General features: G+C 42.0%; 1 protein-coding gene across 1 annotated transcript; it reads right to left on the minus strand.

Annotated features, from left to right (window-relative positions):
• Nucleotides 1-2,869: 2,869 nt before the first annotated feature.
• On the minus strand, nt 2,870-24,749 carry LOC124852291 (G-protein coupled receptor family C group 6 member A-like). Its single transcript, XM_047341038.1, has 6 exons — nt 24,438-24,749; nt 23,362-23,656; nt 20,642-21,445; nt 20,198-20,410; nt 19,847-19,970; nt 2,870-4,421 (listed from the first exon to the last, which is right to left on the minus strand). The coding sequence occupies exons 1-6, from the start codon at nt 24,638-24,640 to the stop codon at nt 3,367-3,369; spliced, it is 2,694 nt and encodes an 897-aa protein (XP_047196994.1). The 5' UTR covers nt 24,641-24,749; the 3' UTR covers nt 2,870-3,366.
• Between the last annotated feature and the right edge of the window lie 547 nt (nt 24,750-25,296).

Genomic DNA, 25,296 nt, shown 5'->3' on the forward strand with positions numbered 1-25,296 from the left:
CACACACACACACACACACACACACACACACACACACACACACACACACACACACACACACACACTCTCTCTTTGTCATTCCATTCTGTTAACTGGCCTGTTCTCACTGTTCCAGTTATTCCAGCTATTCTGTTTTGTAAATGTGTAATGGGGTCAATCCTTAATAAAAAGCTTTAGCTAAAACAGGATAGTTTTAGCAGTGTTACTTTACCAGTTATGCTTACATGTCATTGTAGATATAAAATCACAGCTCTAATTAACCTGACAGGACGGCGATGCCTATAGGATGAGGGGAGTTGGCGAAGTTTATTTAGGGACCCCGTAGTCGCTCTCTCTCTCTCTCTCTCTCTCTCTCTCTCTCTCTCTCTCTCGGCGTGGGTCTCTGCTTTATTTTAATGAATTGAAGGTATGGCATAATGATGTGTTTTATATTTGTAAATGTTTTTAAACATTTTGATAAACTTGTTTAATAATTGTGTGACCTAATATGACATGTTTGTTTCATAGGGCTGCCTTCAGGCAGAATATTTACGGTCACTGTTTTTTCCCACATTTAGATTTCATTTAGATTATTTGGCCTTGTTTAGATTTAGTTTCTTTCTGATTAATTGGTTTGATTTCTGGTTTCTTTGTTCATTTTATTTTGTTCTTTGTTCTATGGGTAATGTGCAATATGGTTGACGGGTACTGTGCAATCCTGGTTTAATGGCTTGAATATTGGTGAGTTATTGGCTCCGTAAACTAGAGGCCCTCTTCTGTTATTTCATTGTATAATATCGCTTGCAGTGATAATCCACTGGTGCAATTACACCAGTATTGGGATTCTTAAAGTGTGCTGTGTTTGTTTTATGCATGATATTTTAGCTTTGTTAAATTGGGTCTGGAGCCTTTAACTTCTCTCTTGTTAATCTGTTATTTATATCAAGTATAGGCCAGTACTCCCTACATTGCACATGATCCTGTGCTGTTTGATCAGTCTTTTTAAATCCTTTGTCCAACTTGAATAAATTGTCTATTTCTGGAATCATCAGCCTCCCGTCCCGTTTATTCTGGATATATGTGGTGAACCCGATTGGCATTCAACTGTCGCACTAAACTTTTGACCACTACAAATGTCTTTGTCTTTAGTAGAGCTTTAAAAGAGAATAAGGAGTTTATCAGACACATCTTCTCAGGGAGATTGTTCCACAGAGTGGGATCCCTGACAGAAGAGGCCCGGTCTCCTCTGGTCCTCAGCCTGGTCTTTGGGATGTGAGCAGGGTCTTCACTGAGGACCTCAGGTTACGACCGGGCACGTATGATGTCAAAACATCCAAAATGTAGTTAGGTACGAGTCCAGAGCGGGCTTTAAAAGTTAGCAATAAAATCTTCACTTCAATTGTAAAATATTGCAAGCTAATGAAGAGAAGCTAAACTCAGAGTAGCATGCTCTCTTCTAGCAGATTTGATGAGGAGTCTGGCTGCTGTGTTTTGGATTAGCTGTAATCTATGTAGACTCTGTTGACTCAGGCAGGTGAAGAGGTTGCACTGATCCAAACGAGAGGAAATGAAGGCATGGATAACAATCTCAGATTTCCTCTGGTTAAAAACACACACTTGAGTGTGGGTGTGCATCATATTTATCCCCTGCCCCTGGCGCCAGCTCACTGATTCCCAATCATCCCATCAACTGCTCTCCCACCTGACCCGTCATGTTAGTAAAGATTATAATAGATGACACTTCTGAGTTGTGGTTCTATTTTACTTTTTATATACAGTCTATGCCAGGTGTAAATGCTGTAAACTTTACAGCATTTACACCTGGGTCGGCCCTAATCACCAAAAACTCACTTGGCAACTTTGTCGTCATCTTGTGTGCATGGCACCGCTTTTTCACTTTGTCCACAGATATGTCTTTTCTCTTTGTTTGTTGTTTTAATTTTTGCGTCGTGTGTTGGAAACGTCATCAACACCCCCACTCACTTGTGGTTTACACATTACAGCCCATCAAGAGAATGTCCGGAAGATCTCCGTAGTTTAGTGCATGTCTGATGGGAGCTTATGACTATCTGCAAATAGGTGCGGCCTAATTGAATTTAAGGGGACTGTTGAGCTTTGGCCAGTCCGACCAGAAGCAGCACAAAAATTCAACAGCAGAAAAACAAGTTGTATCCTCTGTGCCGGTCTTTGTTATTCACATTCTCCGTCCTTCGTTGTTAAACACAGTCTATTTTATTCCACCACTGCATTGACCAAGTCACCAGTTTAGCATTACCTTGTAGCAGAAGCAGTCATAAATTAGATACAGAGATGGTGATTTACAAATGATCTGTTTAGAGCCCCAAATTAACATGATGAGCCTTCAACTGGAAACAAATATTGACACTTAAAGAATTATGTATGAACTGTATTTATTTACTTAATTTACTTAATTCGTACTGAATAAAACTTCAGACCATTTAAAAGGTGTAATGTGCATTTAGGGTCTTCCTGGAAAAAGTTACGCTACATAACTTCTGCAGTTGTCAGACTGGAGTTAATGGTAAATACAATTTGTCCCTGTCTGTTTAAACTGATTGTCTGGTTAGCAAACTAGCACATAATCAGTCAACTCTCTAAAACAGAGATGATCCAAAAAGAGTCTGTCCTGTGTTCTGCAGCCACTGGTCTCACCAAACATGTGAAGAAGACAATGGGGTGATCGATGATGATGAGTCTCTCACCTGCAAGGACTGTCTGTTCCCTGAGTCGCCCAAATGGAATGACAAATTACTGAAGAATAATCTGTTATTGTTACTTGCTGTTGATTGAATTTTATTTTATTTTATAAAAATGTGATACACCTTTAATAGAATGTTTTAAATACATATTATAATTTCTTTATTTAGGCTAGGGTTCTTTATGAAAATGATGTTTACATGTTATAATAATACACATTTTCTTATTTATTTTATTTTCCTTTTTTTTATAATGCTTTTTAAAAATAGGTAATATTGAGCTTGACAAGCATAAAGCAAGGTGATAAAAGCCTATTACAAGTGTCCCATTACAAAGAAACCCCTCCCAGATGATCAAATTCCGGCAGAATTTTCTTTTTTGAGTATGATCTCTCCATTCGTTCTTCTGATGTGGTTAGAAAACATCTTAAGCATTACAGAAAGGTATAATTTGTGAAAAACAGATATTGGAATATTTACCCGATTTCACCCTACATTTTGTTTTGCAAAGTTAGGAAAGCAATGTTCAAGCCACGCCTGATGTTGCATTACACATGAAGAATGCTCCAGTGTCTTTCACACAACTACGTATACAGGGGATTAATTAACAGAAAAAATAAAAGGTCAAATAGCTGCGTCCGTCCTCACAACCCATTTTAAATAATGACAGTTATATGCTGCTTCTTCTGAGGAAGTGTTGTGTTGCTGGACCTAGGTAACCAGCTGCAGGTAGAGAGGGTGGCAGAGCACAGATGAAGTCCCGACCGATAGACTGTTTCTCTGACACTGAACTCCAAGATACGGAGATAGACTCAGAGGTTTTGCTGGAATATTGATACACATTGTTTCTGAAAGCACTCGTGGTGTTTTGTTCCTTCTTGAAAATGATAACGTAGCACTTTGGTAAGAAATGGCAGCTGAGGATGCCGTAGTTGGACATGAGAATGACCACCATCTCCACAGCCGAAAGGTAAACTCCTGAGGTGGTAACGTAGACAGGAACAAAGAGCATCCAGGAGATAAGGTAGAGCAGCATACTGAAGGTGATGAACTTTGCCTCATTGTAGAACTGTGGAAGTTTGCGGCCTTTGAAGGCACAGATCAAACACACAAACGCTAGGAAAGCTATGTAGCCCAACATCACCCCGAAGGCCAAATATGAGCCCTCGTGACACTCCTCCAGCAAAGTGGTTGGTTGCATGACGATTTGATGAAATGGGCTCTTGAGGACTAGCCAGCAGATACAAATAATCACCTGCAAGGCCACACAGAGGCTGGCCATGACGTAAGGCTTGAAGAGCCTCCGCAGAACCTCCTGCAGTGCAGGGTTGAACTGGAAGGCCAGCAGGATCTGCAGGGTCTTGACCAGGATGCAGGAGACGCACAGAGTGAAGCTGATACCGAAGAGCACCTGTCGAGCCTTACACTGGAAACTGTTGGGCCGACCGACAAACAGCACGGCGCTGATGTAACCGATGACCAGAGAGAATAGGATGACCTGGCTCAGTGGCCCTCCGGCAGCCTTCACTACAGGAGTGTCGCGCTGATGTAAAAACAGAGCTGACACCATCACAGCCAGGATGATACCCAGGGCAGAAAAGGTCAGGAGCACCACAGCAAATCTGTCCTGCCAGGAGAAGAAGAGCACGACTTTGGGGGTGCAGCTGGAGCTGCCCTCTGCTGACCACTCTCTGCTTATGTCACAGCTCAGACACTGATCCATATCTGCAGGGATGGAGGATTACAAGCACAGGTACAGATTAAAACAATAAAAGATCCTATCTGACTCCACAGAATCCCACACCCATCCTGGTGATTAAGCTAACTTGGCTCTGGGTAAACATAAGCATGAGCATAACCAGGTAAGTGAGAAGTGCTTAGTTTATTTTAAAAGATGTTTATCAGTTTCCATCACTTCTACTGCCAAGCAGGGAGTTTCCAGGCATTCAGATCTTTATCAAGTTGTTATCAACATGAAGTGTGACTGCCTTGGAAGGAACATCAGTTTCTACAGTAACAAGTGTCACACCAGCTCACACTTTGTGGTTCTTAGTATTTCTGTAAGGGACAAGATTTTACTTAATTTATTTTGTGTTGTTCTTTCAGTCTATTATTGTGAACTAGTATACATGTTGAAAAGTAAAGAACAGAACCTTTCCATTGTGGTTACTTGTTTGTACAACTGATTATGTGGAGAGATTTGTCTATTCAGGAGCTCTACTTGCCTTGCAACCAGAGGAAACTGGGTCTAAATTGAGTTCAGCTATCATGGTTCCTGCTTCCTGAAAGTCTCTGCTCTGCAGGTCACACTCTCTAATGGCTACGGGACTTACTTGACATCTTGTTCCATCGTTGTTGTCATGCAGTATGATGCAGACACAAGATCATTTACACATGGACACAGAAACCGGACACACTAGTGTTCTGTTTATACTGCAATGTGTATCTGCATATAGGGTGAATTCAGGTAATCTTGGACATTGGGTAATGTGGGACACCTAAGCTTCAGTCTGTTCATTTCCTGTTCTAACCAAATCTAGTCAACAGGACTTTTACTATAGGTTACCATGGACATCATGTTACTGAAATCACATGACTTCATGGGGGGTCACAGAAAGGGGCAGGACCAGTTTTAATCAGAGGCTCCCCCTAGGAATTGCATGACAAGCTCAATGACATCGGATTCTGACAAGATTAATGTTGTGCAATAATGCATTAAACGTGATACCTAAAATGGTGTGCCTTTCGGCATTCAATAAATTTGGTTATCAAAATGATAACAAACAGCATCAAAGGGTTCATTGTTGAGATGTATGATTCTAAATTTCCACAGGCAAATCAACCTCGCCTGTCAGAGCAAAGCAGCCGTGGAACAAGAGATAAATGCCCTGAGATCGCAAAATGCTCTTCTCCTCCAGGAGGTTCAAACTGCTAGTAAGAAAGCCCTGCACTATTTAGAAGACCAGCACTCAGCAGAGTCAGATCTCTATTCACACAAGGAGGAATTGTTAAAACTTAGATTAGAAGGCCCGGCCTCACATCAGTTTTTCAGCCAATGTGATTCTTGTTATTCCGATTCACACTCCTCCAATAGTGTACGGTTAACTCCCTCTTCACTTCCAAGATGGGACAGAATCCCATCCGACCCGAAGTCTTTGGGAATTAAGTCACCTCCTGATCCTCCACTGACAGGAAGAGGTAAGAGCTTCCTAACTTCCCATCTCTCTGACTCTGACACTGACATTGATGACGCATGTAGTTTATCCTCCAGAACACATTGTGCCTCATATACTTCGCATCCACTGATGCATGACACATTTTTCCATGCACAACTCTCCAAAGGGGGGACTTCAACATTCAAGAATGTTTTAGCACCTCCCCCTCAACCAGAGAGACCTGTAGCAGGTGATGCACGTGCCTGGACCTCACAGTGTCCTCGCTTTGATTTGCTTGAGTTTCTAGCTAAAGATAATTAACAATTTGATCCAGACAACTGTGATAACAATATTGATAATTACTTTATGTATACTTCCATGTATACGCACACATGTTGTACTGATGACACAGCAAGAAAAACCTTCAATGCAGCAGATCAGGAAGATGTCACAGGTGGCTTGGGAAACTATTGTCACTTCCAAGGCTACAGTAGGTGCAACCGAGCCTGTCAAAACAAACAGCACGGTGTCAAATTCATCCGCAGCCTCAAAACTTCATCCTCACAACAAAACAAAGGGGGGGTGACAACAGGTAGCGTAGGGACACAGAGCGTACCCGCCATGTCCACCAACTTCTCAGAGATAGGCATTCCCAGATGTAGCCAGATGCGCGCTCCCTCCCTGCCGCTGCGGGGCGCTCTACCTGTTCTAATGGCGCACCAGTCATTAGGCGACGTCAGGCGTCCCGTATTTAAGGAGGCGGCCGTGTTTGGCTCGCACTCCTTCCGTTTCCGCTCCTCTCCGGTGGGTCGTGGATAGCGCGGAAGAGCTACCTCTGTAGCCGCGGCGTGGTTGTGCAGCAGCCAGCGCCTCCTAATTTTTCCCCCCTCGTACGCAGCGTGACTGACTGCTGGCGTGGGATCGCTCCGCCGGGGGACCTTCGGGGTGCAGTTGCGGGTCTGCTTTGTAAGTAACGTTGTCTGCCGTCTCTTGCTTCTCTGACCCAAGCTGACTGTTTATGTCATGCAACAGCTGGACTCATCTACGGCTGGGGGAGACTCCCACCCTCCGGTTTTCTGTGACGGTGCCTTGGCTTGCAGGGTGGTGCGTATGGCCCCATTATTCACCCAATTCAGTTATGTTGTCATATTAATTATTAAATTTGTTTATTTCGCCCTCCTAGAGGCCCTGCTCCTTCGTCGGCCGTCATTGGCCACCACGTCTCAGACGGACCTGCTGTTTTGGCTTTACCGGAAATTGCACTATCCCAAATCACACTTTTAATGAACTGTTGCAGCTAATAAGAGCACGGCTCCACAGTTGAAGACTGCCCGGGCTCAGGACCAAGGAAGTGGGTTCTTAAAGTATTGTCTCGTGCACTGTGGCTCTCCACGCTACACCTTCACGGCGCGTGGAGTGATCACCACAAAGGGACGCCTAGTTTTTTAGCAACCTTTAAATCCCGTTTATATTGGTTGGTATTTCGTTGTTTTGTTGTTCTGTTTTGTTTTTGTTGTTTCAATGCAGACATGTTTTAATTCTTTTATTGTTGGTCAGGTGCTGTGGGCCTGTGGCGGCGACCCAATTCCTGGTGGCGGGGTTTTCTTCACAACCCGTTTTGTTGGTTTGCTGTGTCACGGGTGGCGAGTTTATTAATCCTTCCCCTTTTTCTTTGGTTGTCGTCGCCGTGGTAAGTCCCAGCCCTGTCCCTGTGTTGCTCCTGTCAAGCGTTTTATTGCATGTTAATTGGTGTTCTGTTTGTTTTCATTTTGCTTGTTGATTTATGCATTTATTTGAGTTATATTAAAGTTCTTTTTTTTATTAGTTAAACACGTCTCTTGCCCCATGATTTAAACGAACCTGTGCTGTTGCACTTACAATACTTGAGTTATTTCCTGGAGGTGAAATTCCCCAGGTGGCGTTGTGGCAACCTCTCACTATCCCCGCTTTCCCACCTCGCTACACACAGTAGAAGCTGTAGGAAGCCATACTCTGACATTCTGGCCCAGACAAATTACTACTGCTCAGAAGATGACGACAGCATCTCTGAGTACAGTTCAAAACATGGTTATGACCAAGCACACAGTGACAGCGCCTCTGAAGTCCTCTTGGACTCTGGCTCCCCAGAGCGTTACAGCCCTGAGCAACGACACAGGCGATCCAGAGCTCGCTCCTCACGGCCATAACCAACACCGTTAACCCCGGTACTGACAGTGGGTATTAAGTTTCTTACAGTTAATAGGAAAACTGTTTTGTTAGCAACAGCAGCAAACTCCAAAACCTAAATTCTGATTCAACTTATTTACCACTGTGATGGCTGTTTTTATTCTTGTGTAATGATTAATGGATGAAACAGACATGTATGTTGAAAGAGGAATGAACAGATGTGATTCTCGTGGGTTTAACTAACTTTATGAGTGTTGTTTAAAGGTAGTAGATGTTTATGGCCTTCCTCCTTTTGTTTGACACTTAGCAAATGATCACTGCAGGGGTCACTCAAGGGGGTTTGATCAGAGGGGTGCAGGGATTCCTTACGTGTATACAGGAAGGGGGTCTTTTGTGTTGTAAACAAAGATAAGGGACCTCTGAGACAGATGGTACATGAAAGAGGTCACTCCAGGGGGCTGAGACAGAGATGGAGACACGATGTCTATACACTTTGATCATAGATCAAAGAAGTTTATTGATAACCTTTTGCTTCTCGAGGGGAGGGGCTTGTAGTGTATAAAGATGTTCATTCTCCTCTAAGTCTTTGCTCATTGTATGATGTCCTTCCGGTGATTTGTACTCTGAGTCCACCTGCAGGTGTAAATTAAACTTACCAAAGAGACAACTGTATGATTTGTGCTTGACTTTACAGAAATTCCCATGACAATTTGGCGTTGTCGGCAGGGTCACTCGTGTGAGAGGACGCTCTGGATCTCATTGCTGAAGGTGACAAATGCTCAAAGAGTCTAATACTCTGACCTCAACCTCCCTAAACAGTTTGGAGAAGTGGGGGGCTTGATGCTGGAGAACCGGGAGTACTCTCACTGAAGTGATCTGGCGAACCAAGTACGGCAAGCAGCAGTGTCTTTCTGGTAAGCGAAATTTTGTTTCGATCTTTAGGAAAAGGTCCAAGGGTAAAAGATTCACTCATTCATTGTATTGAGGGACAGACGTGTCTGCATGGCAAGGTTTTGGAAATCGGTGTAGAATCAAGGAAGCTTCATGTTTCGATCTTTAGGAAAAGGTCAAAAAGTATACATTGTAAATATATAAGTATAAATATTGGAGTGTTTATTAATTTAAACACACTTTTAAGATTGGGCTCAGACGTCGGGCTCATGATGATAAACTGTTATAATAGGTAATGGTATTTTCAAGTATTTAAAGACCTGCATGCGTAGGACTAAAGAGAAGTGTGTCTAGAGGGTTTGAATGACAATTCTCTGAAAGTATTATGATGCAGGCGGGGTATTTAAAAATATATTAAGCAAGAGAAATAACAACTTTAAAAAAAAAATAAAAAATAAAAAAAAAGAGGCGAAAGAGAGGAGTTTTCTAAAAACCTCCTATTAGGAAAAAGTAACTACGTAAGAGATAGAATTGGGTTTGTTAAAGCTAATAATAAAAGAAAATAATCTTAAAACAAAACTCAAATAAAAAAATAATAATAATAATAAATAGATAAAATAAAAGTTAAGTTAAATAGGATTTAGCGACATTATAAATTCTTCTCCCATATCAATAGGACTTGGGTCCGCAAAGTAAAAAAAAAAAAAAAAAGTCAAGCCGTTTGAGATAACCTATTGAATAAAAATGGGTTTGAACTTAAGTAAAGAAGGGAGGAGGAAAGATTCGGTAGATTCACCTCAGCCTTCTTCTCCTAATGTTCAGTATATGGTAACGAATTACGGCAAATGTACTATTGAGCAATTCAGTGTATGGGTGGAAGATTGTGGGTTTCCAAGCACAGGGAGTTTAGGTTTGAATCAGTTGCAACAACTCAAAGTTAAACTGCTTGTGAAAGAGGAACGGAGTAAAGAAGATAAGCAAAAAGGAAACAAGAAGGTAAGAGTGTTTGTCCCAAATTGGGGAGCGTATGAATGTTGGGTAACGGAAGCAAATATCAGAGACAGAAAACAGAAGGTAGGGACTGATATTATCTCCAAGTCTCAGTTTCTCCGACTAGATCCTGATCTGGACTCAGCTCCGCCGAGAGGAAAACCACAGCCGGCAGCGGTACAGCATGATGACCAGCCGAACAACCAGTTACAACCGCTGCACACAGCGCAGGCGCCAGTTCCAGCCGTCCCTCACCTCTATCCAGGCCTCGACCTCGTTGCAGCGGGGGGGAACGATGAGCCTCCAGCGTATAACATTCCATATGTAGCAGCACACACTCCGCGGCGCACCCGAAAAGGTACAGATTACGGTTTAAATACAACCATGCAAGCACCGATGGTGGAGGTGGCCGCGGGAGATGGAAACACTCAGCTGATTTACAGACCATGGACATTCACCGAAATGAAAGAATCCACCATTTCATTCCTCCCACAAGTGGTAAGTGGGGGAACACAGTATGCAGTGCAATTGGAAGCTTTTTGTCAACAGTTTAAACCAACTAGTACTGAACTTCAGAGACTGTTGATAACTCAGATGGGGATTCAGTATTCCAAAGTGGCGAGTTTTCCCATACGGAAGCGGAGATTGGTGAATTCAGAATGGAACCATGCTGATAACGATGACTATAGACATTTCATAATTGACCTGTTGTGAAATAAGAAACACTTTTCCCGCAAGAATGGACATGAGTAAAATTTCGGTATGTAAACAAGGTGAAGATGAGACTGTAACCAACTATCTCCACAGGCTCTCAGAGGTTCACACTGCAAACAGTGGCCTCATAAGGCCTAATGCTGTGGGGGGACGGAATCCTATCACTCCGTGGGAAGCTCACTTGAGGGATCGCTTCATCCATGGCATCAGACCGGAGATTAGTGAGATGGTGCAGACAAGCTGCATCGCATGGGAGTCTGCGAATCTCGAGACAGTGGAGTTACATGCCACCCATGCCGAAAAACTCGTTAACAGTAAGAAAAAGAAAAAAAGTTCTGAGTTTACAGAGAAACTGCAGATGGCACAGCTGGCGGCGTATCAAACCCAAGCCCGCGGGCGCGGAAGAGGTCGATGGAGGGGGAGAGGACGGGGAAGAAATGACGCTTGTTTCATATGTGGCAAAATGGGGCATTGGGCAAATAGGTGCCCTGAGAATCAGCGCACACAGTGCGATTGACTAGCGGTGGAGCTGGGAACGGTGAAGGATGTATCTGGTACGGACGCTGAGATGGAGGGAGAGTTTCAACTTTCACATCATGATCGTAAGAACACTGACACACGCACACCATGTAAATTAATGTTGGACACAGAGCAGATGATTAGAAAGGCTATTAATCATGGTGAGTTTAAACAGGAGATTGATACAGGGAGGCTCATTGAGCTTTATGCTAAATATTCACATGATGCATACAAACAAATGCCAGAACATACGATTACAGTGAGTGGTAAGGACATCACATTTTTGGTAGATTCAGGGGCCACAGAATCAGTCATTAAATGTGAAGAGTTTGATATTACTCCTAAAATGAGTGCTAGATATCTCAGAACGATTGGTGCAACAGGTACTACAGTGACAGAGAGATACACTGTACCATTGTCTTGTCATGATGAGGTTGAAGGGAATTTTAAGCATTCATTTTTGTTGTCACCACGGTGTCCGGTAAATCTAATGGGTAGAGATTTGATGTGTTCATTGGGCATTATGTTAATCTCAACATCACAAGGTATAGTTGTAACTAGGGTTCCACAAACATCAGCGTTTGTGAAGTATGGTAAAGAGGATTTGATATATGTATATGAATGGAAGATTCCAGACTCTGCTCTCACTTCTGTAAATAGCATCCTCCTGCAAGAGGCAGAGGCACTTACTACAGATGTATTTACAGATGTTATGACAGCACAAAGCTTACATTGTACAGCACACATCTCTGTTGGAGCAGATCATTTGTTTGAGAAAGATTGGTATAGAGAAGGCCAGGGTAAAGACAAACTGAGGTTGAATTGGCTATACTGGAACAAAAATCACTGTGTTGTATCAGTAGCTCTGACTGACTCACTCACACAAGATTTGTTTAAAATGTCAAATTCTGATCCCCATGTTCCACTAGTAAAACCCAGGCAAAAAGAGTGGAAGGATTTGGAACTTTGGACTAAAAGGTGTAATGCGGCTACAGGATGGGAGAAAACATCTGATCCTAATATTGATTTTCACAAAGGTTTGGAGGTAAATCGCAGGAGATTTCCTGCAGTGATAAATGCAATCAGGAGTGTTGAACTTATTCCTGATATAGATTTTGTCAAGGTTAAACATACACCGCAAGTAGGAGAACCTCTTGATATGATTGATGAAGGATTTAGTTTTGTGCTAAATGTAAATGACATTCCTGAATTGAAACAGGTACCGTCATGTGTATGGGCTGAGCACAAATATGATGTGGGTTTGATTAAAGGAGCAGACCCAATAGTAATAATACCTAAATCATCATATAGACCATGTCAAAATCAATATCCATTGAAAAAGGAAGCAGTGGAAGGTATTAAACCAGTTTTTGAATCTCTTTTAAAGGCTGGAGTGATAGTTCCATGTGAAAACTCTCCTGTTCGTACACCTATTTTTCCTGTAAAGAAAATGAAGGAAGCTGGACAACCACAGCAATGGAGATTTGTGCAGGACTTGCAAGCAGTGAATGCTGCAATCCAGGCTCGTGCACCAAATGTTCCAAACCCTCATACTATTCTTTCACAGGTTCCGGCAGAGAGTAAATGTTTTTCTGTGGTAGATTTGTCAAATGCATTTTTCAGTATTCCCATTCACCCCGACAGTCAGTACTGGTTTGCATTCTCTTTTGAGGGAAAAATGTACACATTTACACGCCTTTGTCAGGGGTTTTGTGAGTCACCCACAATTTTTAATGCAGCATTAAGGGATAATCTGGAATCACTGGAACTACCAGGAGGTAGTGCCCTTTTACAGTATGTGGATGATTTAATGATCTGTTCCCCAAAGGAAACATGTGTACAGGACACAGTGGCGTTACTTAAACATCTAGCGGCAAATGGTCATAAGGTTAGTTTGTCTAAAATGCAGTTTGTTTTAGAAAAAGTTACCTTCTGGGCCATATAATCACTTCAGAAGGTAAACCCTCTCACCCAAACGGATTGAAGCTATTCAAACTATCCCAAAGCCAGAAACAAAGAAACAAGTCATGAGTTTTTTAGGGATGACTTCATATTGTCGGCAGTGGATTCCACATTATGCGGAAATAGAGGCACCATTAGCAGCAATTGTGTATGGGAAAGGCCTCACTGCAAATAACAGAGTCAATTGGACAACTGAAGCTGAGAAAGCGTTTGTTGATTTGAAATTGGCTATGCAATCTCCTCCGACATTAGGCCTACCAGACTGTACCCGGCACTTTACACAGACTGTGGATGAAAGAGGTGGGTACATGACATCTGTGCTGATGCAGGACCATGGGGGACGACTGAGACCAGTAGCCTATTTCTCCTCACGACTTGACTCTGTGGCAGCAGGACTCCCAACCTGTCTCAGAGCTGTGGCAGCAGCTGAGAAGGCGGTGATGGCATCACGTGATGTTGTGGGTTATGCTGATTTAACTTTATTAGTGCCACACGCTGTTTCAATGATTTTGCTTGAACAGAAGACTTCCCACCTTTCAGCAGCTAGGTGGCTCAGATATAATACAGTGTTACTAGACATGCCAAACATCACTGTCAAGAGATGCACTGTTCTTAACCCTGCTACTCTCCTCCCTACACCAGGTGATGGAGAGCCACATGATTGTGTTGCAGTAATAACTGAAATTTGTTCTCCCAGACCAGATTTACAGGATGTACCGCTAATAAATGCAGAAATGGAGCTGTTTGTTGACGGCTCAGCATCAAGAGATCCAGCAACTAGTAGAAACCAAGTGGGTTTTGCAGTAACAACTTTGTATGATACAATTATGGCTGAACCACTCCCATCACGGTATTCTGCACAGGCTGCAGAATTAGTTGCGTTAACTGAAGCATGCAAATATGCTAGAGATAAGAGTGTAACCATCTACACTGATAGTAGATACGCATGGGGGGTGGCACATGATTTTGGCAGACTTTGGGCGAATAGGAAGTTTTTAACCTCTACAGGTAAACCCATTACACATCATACATTAGTTGCTGCTCTTCTTGATGCTGTGTTGCTACCCAGACTGATTGCAATCTGTAAATGTGAAGCGCATACTAAAGAACTTGATTCAGTTTCAAAGGGAAATGCAAGGGCAGATGCTGCTGCGAAGGCTGCAGCAAAACGTAGTCTACCTGTCAATGATGCGTTTGTTTTGGATGTGACCATAACACCTACTGCTGATTTACAGGAGCTGCAGACGAGGGCAACACCTGAGGAAAAATCTGATTGGAAGAAAGCAGGCTGTTATGTTTCTGACAAAATTTGGTGTGGGCTAAATGGAAAACCTTGTTTACCAAGATATCTGTTTCCTTATTATGCTAAGTTGATACACGGTAAAGACCATGTATCAAAGGGGGGTATGCAAGCAGAGATACAGAGGTATTGGTTTACAAAAGGATTCTCAAACTACTCGCAAACATACTGTCAGAAATGTGTAATTTGTGCTACAAATAATATAGGTAGAGGTATCCAGATAACACAAAGTGCACATCCAGCACCAACCGAACCATTTGATCATTTACAGATGGATTTTATTGAGCTAACACAAAGTGAGGGAAAGAAGTACTGTCTTGTTGTTGTTGACATGTTTTCCAAATGGGTGGAAGCTTTCCCACATCGAAACAGGACTCTTCAGCAGTGGCAAAGGCACTGCTTGGGGAACTTATTCCGCGATGGGGAATTCCAAAAGATATCCAGTGATAACGGTAGTACACCGCTGTAAGCGCTGTTTAAAAGAGTGTTGGTGAGTATCTGGGTATCGACATGAGGCAACATTGTGCCTACCATCCTGCTAGTGGAGGGGCAGTGGAAAGAGAAAATGGTACATTAAAAACAAACTGGTAAAATGCTGTGAGGAAACAGGGCTGACCTGGACAAAAGCTTTGCCGATTGTTTTGATGTATATGAGGGCTAGGGTAAGAAGTAAGAATGGTTTGAGCCCTTATGAGATTCTCTTTGCACGGCCAATGGAGACAGGAATTGGTCCTGTTAAGAGGCAGCATCCCCAGACCGGTCAATGTGAAAATGAAATGTTGAGATATTGTATAAATCTGTCCTCTGTACTCTTTGAAATCCACAGACAGGTGAAAGACGCCCTACCAAAATCCTTAGACGGGGAACTGCATGATCTGAAACCAGGAGACTGGATTGTGGTGAAGGACCTGAGGAGGAAAAACTGGAGAGCACGTCGGTGGAACGGGCCCTATCAAGTTCTTCTCACCACACAGACGGCAGTGAAGGTCGCAGAGAGGGCAACCTGTATACATGCAAGCCATTGCAGGAGGATACCCGAGCCAGGAGTGGATTCTTCAGGACAGAACGTGCGTTGATGTCAGCGGGTGTGCCTTCAGCCTTCGATTGTTTCGTGCCTGCAAGTAAGCAGGGGTGTGGAAACCTTTGAAGCCACACGTCTCTAAACTCAAAGAGAGTCGACACACTGATAAAGGGTTTGGCAAGGAAGACACTGCTGATATTCAATGGCGCCGACGGACGAACAGCGGCATCTGATGGGACGGCTGGTGTGCGGTTGGAAGAAAGGGAAGTGCTCCCTGTTCTTGCTGACTGTCATCTTCGTCCTGCCACTGCTGCTGTGGCAAGTGAAGCCTTGGCAGGAAAAACAAGACCAAAACAACTCAAGTATAACAGAAATAACAAAAAGAGAACTTTTGTTTCACCTCTCTGATGAACAGTTAAAGCCTGAAAATAATGCATGGTATGCAGCCATGAAGGTAACTGCTAGGAAGATCACAAATGAGAGCTGTTATGTCTGTGCAAACCCCTCATGGTGTGGGTACTACTCTCCCACTAAAGACCATCCCACTAAACACCTCAGAGACATTAGGAGTAATGATAGCTTTCACTCAGGGTGTTTCAATAAAAAATAGGAATGTGCGAGACATGAGTAATAACCTTAAACTACTGAATATCAGTGTAGTTAATTATGGGGGCTCCACAGTCCGGTTCTGGAATATGTCTTTGGTGGCAGATCAGGAAATTCATCAACCTGTGATGACGATAAACCCCACCGGACAGTTAGGTACTGTTTGTTTTTCTAGACAATGTGTTATGGCTGAGGATCACTATCTAGGAACTTCACCATGCAAGCAAAAAGTTATAGCTACCTGTGGAATGATATGGGATCAAGGGGCAACAGATACATGCAGGTATAATGTGCCATATGTTGCTCCGTTAAATTTAACTAATACCATCAGTTTACATAGACCAGGTTATGACAACCCGGTTGTTAGAATGCCTTCTAGTGATGGGTATGGGTCTTTAAGGGAACATGTGTATGTGTGTGGGAAATATGTTTACCAGTCACTCCGACCGGGGTGGTGTGGGACTTGCTATTTTGCCAAACTAGTGCCCTCTGTTACCTTGTTCCCTAACCTCACCCACTTCCATACAGATTATACTCACTATTATGTGCCATCCAGACATAAGCGTTCCACAGTAAGAGTGTCTCCAGAGGAGAAAGGATTCGGAGGGCTCTTCCCCTGGTGGGGAACTGTGAACAACGCACACAGGATAGATGAGATTGCTCTGGAACTGGAAAATTTAACAGCTTTAGTGGGTGAGGGTTTTTTATCTCTTTCTCCCAGTATTCAGGGCCTCAGAAATGTGGCTCTGCAGAATAGGATGGCTTTAGACTTGCTGCTCGCAAGTCAAGGAGGTGTTTGCCACATAATCGGAACAGATTGTTGCACATACATACCAGATATTTTTGATAATATGACGCATATAGTTTCCCATCTAAATGACCTATTGTTCGAGGAGAAGAACAAAGACTCTCAAATTCCTGAAGGATGGAATTGGGGGTCATGGGTAACTCTAACGGGTTGGGAAAATATGTTGTTGAAATTTTTGACACCTATTCTGATTTCATTTTGTGTATTAGTGTTGTTGGCCTGTTTTATTGTCCCTTGTGTTAAGACTATGGTTACTTCCTTAATCAAGTCTATGATTGGACAATATGTTCAACTTCCTGAATCTAATTCATCCTGGACTCTTCCCTTCCAGGATGATGACATGTTATAAAGATGTTTAGAGGTTGTTGAGCCTTTTAGTCTCAAAGGGGGGATTGTGATGGCTGTTTTTATTCTTGTGTAATGATTAATGGATGAAACAGACATGTATGTTGAAAGAGGAATGAACAGATGTGATTCTCGTGGGTTTAACTAACTTTATGAGTGTTGTTTAAAGGTAGTAGATGTTTATGGCCTTCCTCCTTTTGTTTGACACTTAGCAAATGATCACTGCAGGGGTCACTCAAGGGGGTTTGATCAGAGGGGTGCAGGGATTCCTTACGTGTATACAGGAAGGGGGTCTTTTGTGTTGTAAACAAAGATAAGGGACCTCTGAGACAGATGGTACATGAAAGAGGTCACTCCAGGGGGCTGAGACAGAGATGGAGACACGATGTCTATACACTTTGATCATAGATCAAAGAAGTTTATTGATAACCTTTTGCTTCTCGAGGGGAGGGGCTTGTAGTGTATAAAGATGTTCATTCTCCTCTAAGTCTTTGCTCATTGTATGATGTCCTTCCGGTGATTTGTACTCTGAGTCCACCTGCAGGTGTAAATTAAACTTACCAAAGAGACAACTGTATGATTTGTGCTTGACTTTACAGAAATTCCCATGACACCACTGCCAACTTTGTAAATATGTTTGGATCGACTACTTTCCATTCCATAATAATGTAGTTCATACAACACATGTTAGGACATTAGCATATTATTACAGAAACAATGATACCGTCATTTTGATTTTGAGACTTTGAAAAATTATGACACCCTTTCGCAGAAAAACCTGCCTGAAGGTTAAAATTGTTAAATCTGCCAGATCAGACTGATTACTACATTGAGTAGGATCCAATGAGTGAACAAAAAACTCTTGGACATTCCAAATATGACCTTATTGTATGTGCCACTCTCTCTGCATCCTAGCGTACAATTTGTCAAATTTTTCCTTTTTCTCCCTAACCTAGTGAAGAGCACAGGTTATTCATATTGTACTGTCATTGTAATCTGAATTATTTGTCTAATTTTAATCTTGCTTAGCCAAACTAGATAGTATAAACAATGCCAAGATGTTACCATCCAAATGAACTGACAATTGACTTTTCCAGCTTTGGACTAAACATGTTCAAGTTCGCCATCAGGAACACACGTCAGGTGCGATCCTGAGAACCTGGTATTTGTGAACTACAGTTCGGCCTACATGTGTAGTCAAAAGCCTAAGGCCGCATGTCCTTTGTTCTGGAGAAAACCAGAAACCTCCAGAACTCAGTCTCCCAGGGTGCCTCAACGTCACACAGAGGTGTGAAAACCGACCGGGGGCACAAGTTTCAACTACTATTGGTCACTCTGGGCCCATGAGGTCACCAAGCCAATATAAGGCCAGTTCTCCCCCCTTCTTCCTCTTTCCATGCACCCCTCCGAGAGGAGCACACCGCTCTTCCTCGATTCCTCTCTCCGATTCCTCTCTCCGAGAGGAGCTCGAAGGTGCAGCTTTCCACTCACCTCAACAAGGAAACCTCCTCCTAATCCAAGCTCTACCAACCTTCAGGCAGCGACACGAGGTCCGGCCTAAACAACGAACAGCAAAACCGTTGCACCGCACAGCAGAACCACAAAGACAGGAGACGCAACCCAGCAAGACGACTTCACAGAACTTCGAACAGCACAGCAACCTTTACGCATACTCACATACACATCTTTGTTTAGTAAGTACACTGTTAGTAATTTGTGTTTTTATACTTTATTATCTTCATAATAAATGTTTTTCTTTCACAAATGTTTTTTCATTAATGTTGCATAACTGAATTTTGCCAACCTCTACACTGTCAAGAACTCTATATCCTTCAACTTAGCTAACTATCTATATGGTAATTTTGGTTATAGTTATTAATTTAATTGTTAATCAGAGTTCCAAATTTGTAGTTAGTACTTTTATGAGACTTAAACAATAAATTGGCTATCTTTTCCCTTCCTTTGAAGGGTGGTGCCCCGAGGTAACTTTAATCAATTAAAGTTATTTAATATTCATATTTTTAATAATCAATATTTTATTTTGATATCCAAATTTATTGAATGCCGAAAGGCACAGCATTTAATGGTATCACGTTTAATGCATTATTGCACAACATTAATGTTAAGGATACAAATCTGTTGTAAATTAAACAATTCGAAATAAAAGCTTGGTAATTAAGCATTGCTTCAACAAAACGAAATCTGTGCTTTTACTCTGAAGACAAAGGCAGAAAAAGGTAGATGCAGTTACATTCTAAGTCAACAGTAGATTACTGATAACCTGATGAATTACTGATAAACTACACATCTTAAAACCTAATTTTATAGACTTGCTTTCATGTGATGTTGGGTTTTTACTGTTTTTATCATTTTCTTACACCTTTTATTTTACTTGTTCATTTATTTTTATTGTCATATTACTGCTTTCATGTGTTCAAATTTTCATTTACTTTTCTTGCTTTGCTATTAAAGCACTTTTTAAAATCTTTCTTTTAAAAAGTGATATATAAATAAAGTTTATTATTATTGATATCCTCCCTCTTTGCTCCTTGGATGTGATAACACCTGGGTTTCTGTACTTGTAAGCACACACACCCCTAATGACAGCTTTTATTTACTGTGCACGTGTAGTAAATGTGTCCAGTGAATCCGATGTGTGCAGGGGTGACGAACCTGTTTTATTCGAGTAGTAGTTCGCAGTACAGTTGATGCACTCATAACAACAGGTGTGTTGACCTTCGGCTGTTTTTTTGAACTCTCCAGGGACGCAGCTATTGGAGCACTTGGAGATGATGTCCTGCAGAAATCAGAGAGATTACATTCAACACTTCATTTCATTATTCTTGTCTTATTTTGTATTATATTTCTTATATCAAATGTATTAGATTTTTCCTGAATTCTGCTTTTTGTATATACAAACTGAAATGGTGTTTTCAGCTTCAATGGTCTGCATGGTTTCAGTTAACACATTTTGCAGTAATGCATGTGTGTCACGTTCCTAAGGGCAGCAGGATTAGGGCCTACCTTCAGGTCCTGGAGGTGATGGGTGCTCACATTGGTGTAAGTGAAGTTGTTGGTGTTTAGGTTGTATTCAGCCACAACCTCAGTGAAATGATTATTTCCTCCATCTGAGCACCACATTTTCAGGTCGTAGCCCAGGTTGATGTCACCGCTGCCGTCAAACTTATAGGTTTTTCCTCGAAATTTAAACTCTTGCGAAAACAGAGGTTTCAGCAGCTACAGGATAGAAAACATTTCATTATCAGCCCAGTACCTTGGAAAAGTCTAAACCGCACTATCTTGATGTGACAATGATAAATAGCCCTGTGCAGAGTCCATCTCCTATCCCTTTGGCTGTGGGGTCTGCTGCTCACTTGTTGCACTTCAGCTCAACTCAGTGTCAGAGACCTCTGGGTACCTCCACAACCTTGTTTTTACACACACACACACACACACACGTGTAATTACCTCCCAGGGTTGCATTGTGCCTGGTGTTTTGCAGTCTCTGCTCCTGCAGACAGAAGCCACAGTCTGAGTAATGGCGCTGACAGCCATCTCAACACTAATGATAGTGGGGGCATGAGTGTGTTTCCTGAGATTTTTCACAGCTTCTGAAATAAGCTTAGTGTCTTCAAAATCTTTACTGGCATTTAGCTGCCAATAGAACTCCTTCATGAAGGGGTTATTCCTTGTAAATGCATGTCCAGCTGCCTCCAGCCTGCTCAGGTAGTCCTTAATTGATGACGTATCTCCACTCTTGAAGGTGAAGCCCACAACATATCCTATGTCCCTCAGAGTCGCGTTTACTTGCACAGAGTTGCTAGAGGACCAGGTGTCACTGGCCACCCAAACTCTTCTCATTGACTCCATGTTCTGTCCTGCTCTCAGTGTCTTATGCTTCAGATCCTGGAAAAGATACCTCATGTGAGTTGACTTGGCAAATGATACAATGACCTGCACCTTGGGATTGTTGAGGATGGTTGTGGCAGCGTCCCCGATATCAGAGTCGACATCATGACTGGTCACAGCCTGAGGTAGAATCGATATGAAAGCCACACAGATCCCCTTTTCAGAGGCCTGGGACACAAAGTGTTCCAGAGCTGATCGGCCATAATCTCCATCTGTGGTAACTATTCCCACCCAGTTCCAACCGTAGGTGTGGAGCAGACTGACCATGGCAGCTGTCTGATGTTTATCATTAGGAACAGTCCTCAAAAACGAAGGGAAGCGGCTCTTATCACTCAGAATGACAGCAGTTGATGAATAGCTGATCTGGAGAAAAAAACAGATGATATCATTTTTAAAGATGTGACCTCATGGTTGAATGAATGCACTAATTGGAAGTCACTTTGGATAAAAGTGTCAGATAAATGATCTGTAATGTAATTTAATATGTATCTACTCAGATCTTGAGTTGCAACTTACGACCTCTAATAAACACTTGTTCGTATGTCGTCACCTTCCTAAAATAATGGCCTAAGTCATTTTTTGACAAAAATGATTTTTATGCCTAAATCATCTCCTCATGATGCTGGCCACCTCTGGTAAAATCGCCTACATCCTCAGTTGAACAGATCATGCAATTCTACCCTGTTGTATAATGGCCTATGTCAAGAGTGTGACTTAGGCCGTTTTATTTGTCTAAGTCAAAGACAATGTGACTAAGGCAATTTTACAAGCTTTTCAAGATGGCGGCTGCATCAAGAAGAATGAAAATCTACCTAGCCGCTGAAGTTATTTCCATGATTCAGGGCTCGTCCCCTATTGGTAAGTGATGAGGTTTACTATAATATAGTCTAGGCTATAAATATTGCATAGTTATTTAGTCTTTTAATCAGTCTTTTTAGTCAGCATTTTAGTCAGCAAAATAGCTAAGTCCATGAAGCTAGCATTTAGCTAGCAAGAGTGGAAAGGCTCCAGAATCTGTGGCTGTTACAAGTGATAGGCTTTCAGGATCCTCTTTACTTTTGTGTTTTTATTTAATGAAAATCTCACTTGAACATAATATTAGTAATCATAACATCATTTGACCGGTATAATAGTATGCCTGTTGTGCAGTGTCTAGAGGCAGCTTGTGCACCCTAGGGTGCATGCACTCCACTTTGGGAATCCCTGATGTAGCTTAATACAAGTGACCACAAGGCAATGGATGTTTTTCAGAATGATCACACATTTGTGACTGTACACCTCAAAGGGTTGAAATGTTTTCCTTTTTGTAGGAGATGCACTTGACAATTCTGACACCGATCAGGCCTCATCCACTGAAAATGACAATGAGACCGTCGTTGAAAAGATGAAGCAGCATGTACCAGGCCAAGACTCTGTTTCAGATGGAGCAGACAATACCTTAAACACTCCCGCGGATTTAGTTCAAGATGCCAAGCAGACACATCCACACCATAAAGAGGACATATCTGATGATGATGATTTCATAAGCGATCCAGACTATACCCCATTCTGTAATGAGTCCTCTGCCCCTGAAAATGTAGACAGCCTAACCATGGTAGCAACAACTCCAGAACAGCAGGATGAGGATGAGGATGAGGATGTGGATGAGGATGAGGATGAGGATGAGGATTTAAACAATACGGTCAAAAGGAAAAGAAATAAAGGCCTTAGTCCGGGAACATGGAAGCAAAATGAATCGAAGGAGAAACGTCTATAAGGAATGTCATACAAGAGCAAAGGTGGCAAAGAAATAAGTGTAAAGGCTGTGGGTCCTCCCTGCAACTCGAAATTATGTCAGCGAGTCTCAACTCGAGACCGCAAAGTCATTACAGAAGAGCAGCGGCAGTGGATCTTTCAGTGCCACAGTTTTGTTTGGTAACGCACAAAACTGCTTCACCTTTAACTTTCCCAGCAAAAAGGTTAAGATGCATATGTGTCTCAATTCAGGGGCTGCATCCTATGGCGGACACAGGGGCCCACGAAAGAGGAGGTCTTTGTAGAGGCCGAACTGAAGTTATATGGTCTGGTTTACAGAGGATTTTCAAGTTCTCCATCAACAGAGGATGCAGCTTTATCTGTGGATCCTCACTTTGAATATGTCCTGGACTGTGCAAATGTTCATGATCATAAAAGGTACGGCTGCTGATGTTTATCAGCTGCCACTGCAAACCTGTTCTGCTGCTTTCTATAACAGTCAACGCTATGTGTGTCAGTGTTGCCACAGAGGGTCAGCAGCTTACTTGAGGAATCATCTGGAGTGTCAGTTGCCTGGCGATGGCAATGGATACTTCAGAGTAAGAGCCACCTATAACAGCCATGACTGGCTGTCCACAGGCAGAGGTGTTGCTCTCTGTGTAGCAGTTGTCCCGCTGCATGAAGTCTCCTGTGACTCTCAGAGCTGTGCTGGGATCATCGCAAGAGTCCACGATTAGGTAACCCAGAGTGACGTTCACAGCCTTGAGCAGAGGGGACTTATTCATGACCTCAATCGCATTGATCATAGCCAGAGCAAAAATCAGGCTTCTTTCATCAAATCTGTGAGAACAATACATTTATTATTCCAATAATAAATACAGGATGTATGTGATAGAATGGAGACTGTGAGGGACAAGAAGACAGAGAACAAATAACTGTGTGACAAATAAAAATAATTCTAAAACTAAAAATCTATTTCTTTTACTTGAAATCTCTACATATGAGACAAAGGTTGAATTATCCAACGCCCAGTCTCTGGCGGGTGTGTTCTTCATCAAATGAGTCTAACCCACACAATAAGGAGGTAAGGTTGACTCGTCTCAGTGAACAAAATTACATCTTGAAGTGTCAGTGAGAAAATCTTTGTACATTTCCTAATATGTATTTGTTGCCGTACTTCAGTTGAGTGTTACCATCTCATAATGCATTTTCTTCTTTCTATTTTTTCTTGACATTTTAGAGGGAAATATTACTTTTTATTCCACACCATTTATATGAGAGCAACAGCTCGCAAGTACTATGCCAATTGTTAATTACCAAAAATATTAATTTAACCCTAACCCCAAAGTTTGGTACAGTATATTGTAACTGTGTTTCTGTTTCTGATAATACTTCACATTTGACTGCTATCAATATTATTATCAATATTTAAATATACACATTGACAACTTTATTACTTTTACACTTTGAATACATTTGGAGTATCACTTTGAGTGCATGATTGTTACATTTATTTGTTATGGCACGTTTTGAAATATGCTGTTACTACTTCAAGTCTCTCATAACATTTTTGAGAAACAAATGTTTGGATAATTGATTTCATTAATCTGGATGATCTCACCTGATACATGGCTGTGGTTGTGGTATGAAAGAGTAGTTTTTGTCATGTACATCCTCATGAATGGGAAAGATTCCTGCGATGATGATATCTCCTGCAGCTGTAGCTTCCATCCTCCTGGTATAATTTTCAGTGGCATGTCCTGTATCCATAATAAAAAGGAAAACTGTGATATGAAAGTTGATTACAAGAACAACCCAGGCCATATCACTATCCTCTGTGTTTGCTGTCTGAGCTCTCGCTGGTTTTTCACCTCTGGCAGAGTGATACCTTTTTAAGCATCTTGCCAAGGCTAAAATAAAACTCTCTCTTGCTTCCTCATTCACACTTTTCTCTTCTCACATTCTCCCCTGTAGCCCTGCCCACTTCATGACTGACAGTGAGGGAGTCATTGTTCTGCAGCTTTCATCATATCTGCTCTTGTGCCTACGCATTTCGCAGCTCACAGCACATTTTCAAATGTTGTGTTGTGTAAAAAACGAAATGCATCAGTTTACAATCATATACCATAGAAAAAGATTAAACCCCCACGTTAGAGGAGCTTCAACTAGACAAATTAATCCATCATTAAAATTAGTACTTGGAAGAATTTATATTGTATATAGCACCTTTCAAAACACAGTTATAAGGTGCTTCACAAGTTAACAATGAAACATTTTAAGTAAACAATAAAAACAATTGCAAAAGCAGTTTGAAGATCACCGACAATAGAGCACTGACTGTTGAAGAATTAAAAAGAGTAAAAAGTAGATCAAATAAAAACTAGGGCTACGTTGTAGCACTAACGGGCCCGAGCACAAGCATTTTGAAGCCTGTTGCGGTTAGTGGAGAGAGCGATCAATGACCAAGCGCACATCTCTGC

The sequence above is a fragment of the Hippoglossus stenolepis genome, chromosome 8 (assembly GCF_022539355.2).
Source record: "Hippoglossus stenolepis isolate QCI-W04-F060 chromosome 8, HSTE1.2, whole genome shotgun sequence".
In the NCBI taxonomy this organism is placed as follows: Eukaryota; Metazoa; Chordata; class Actinopteri; order Pleuronectiformes; family Pleuronectidae; genus Hippoglossus; species Hippoglossus stenolepis.

Coding starts and splice junctions, on each gene's coding strand:
- LOC124852291 (XM_047341038.1), bottom strand. CDS start 24,640: ATGGCCTGGGTTGTTCTTGTAATCAACTTTCATATCACAGTTTTCCTT. Junction 23,657..24,437: donor CAACCACAGCCATGTATCAG/GTGAGATCATCC, acceptor TTGTTCTCACAG/ATTTGATGAAAGAAGCCTGA. Junction 20,411..20,641: donor GCACAATGCAACCCTGGGAG/GTAATTACACGT, acceptor TCTATCCTGTAG/CTGCTGAAACCTCTGTTTTC.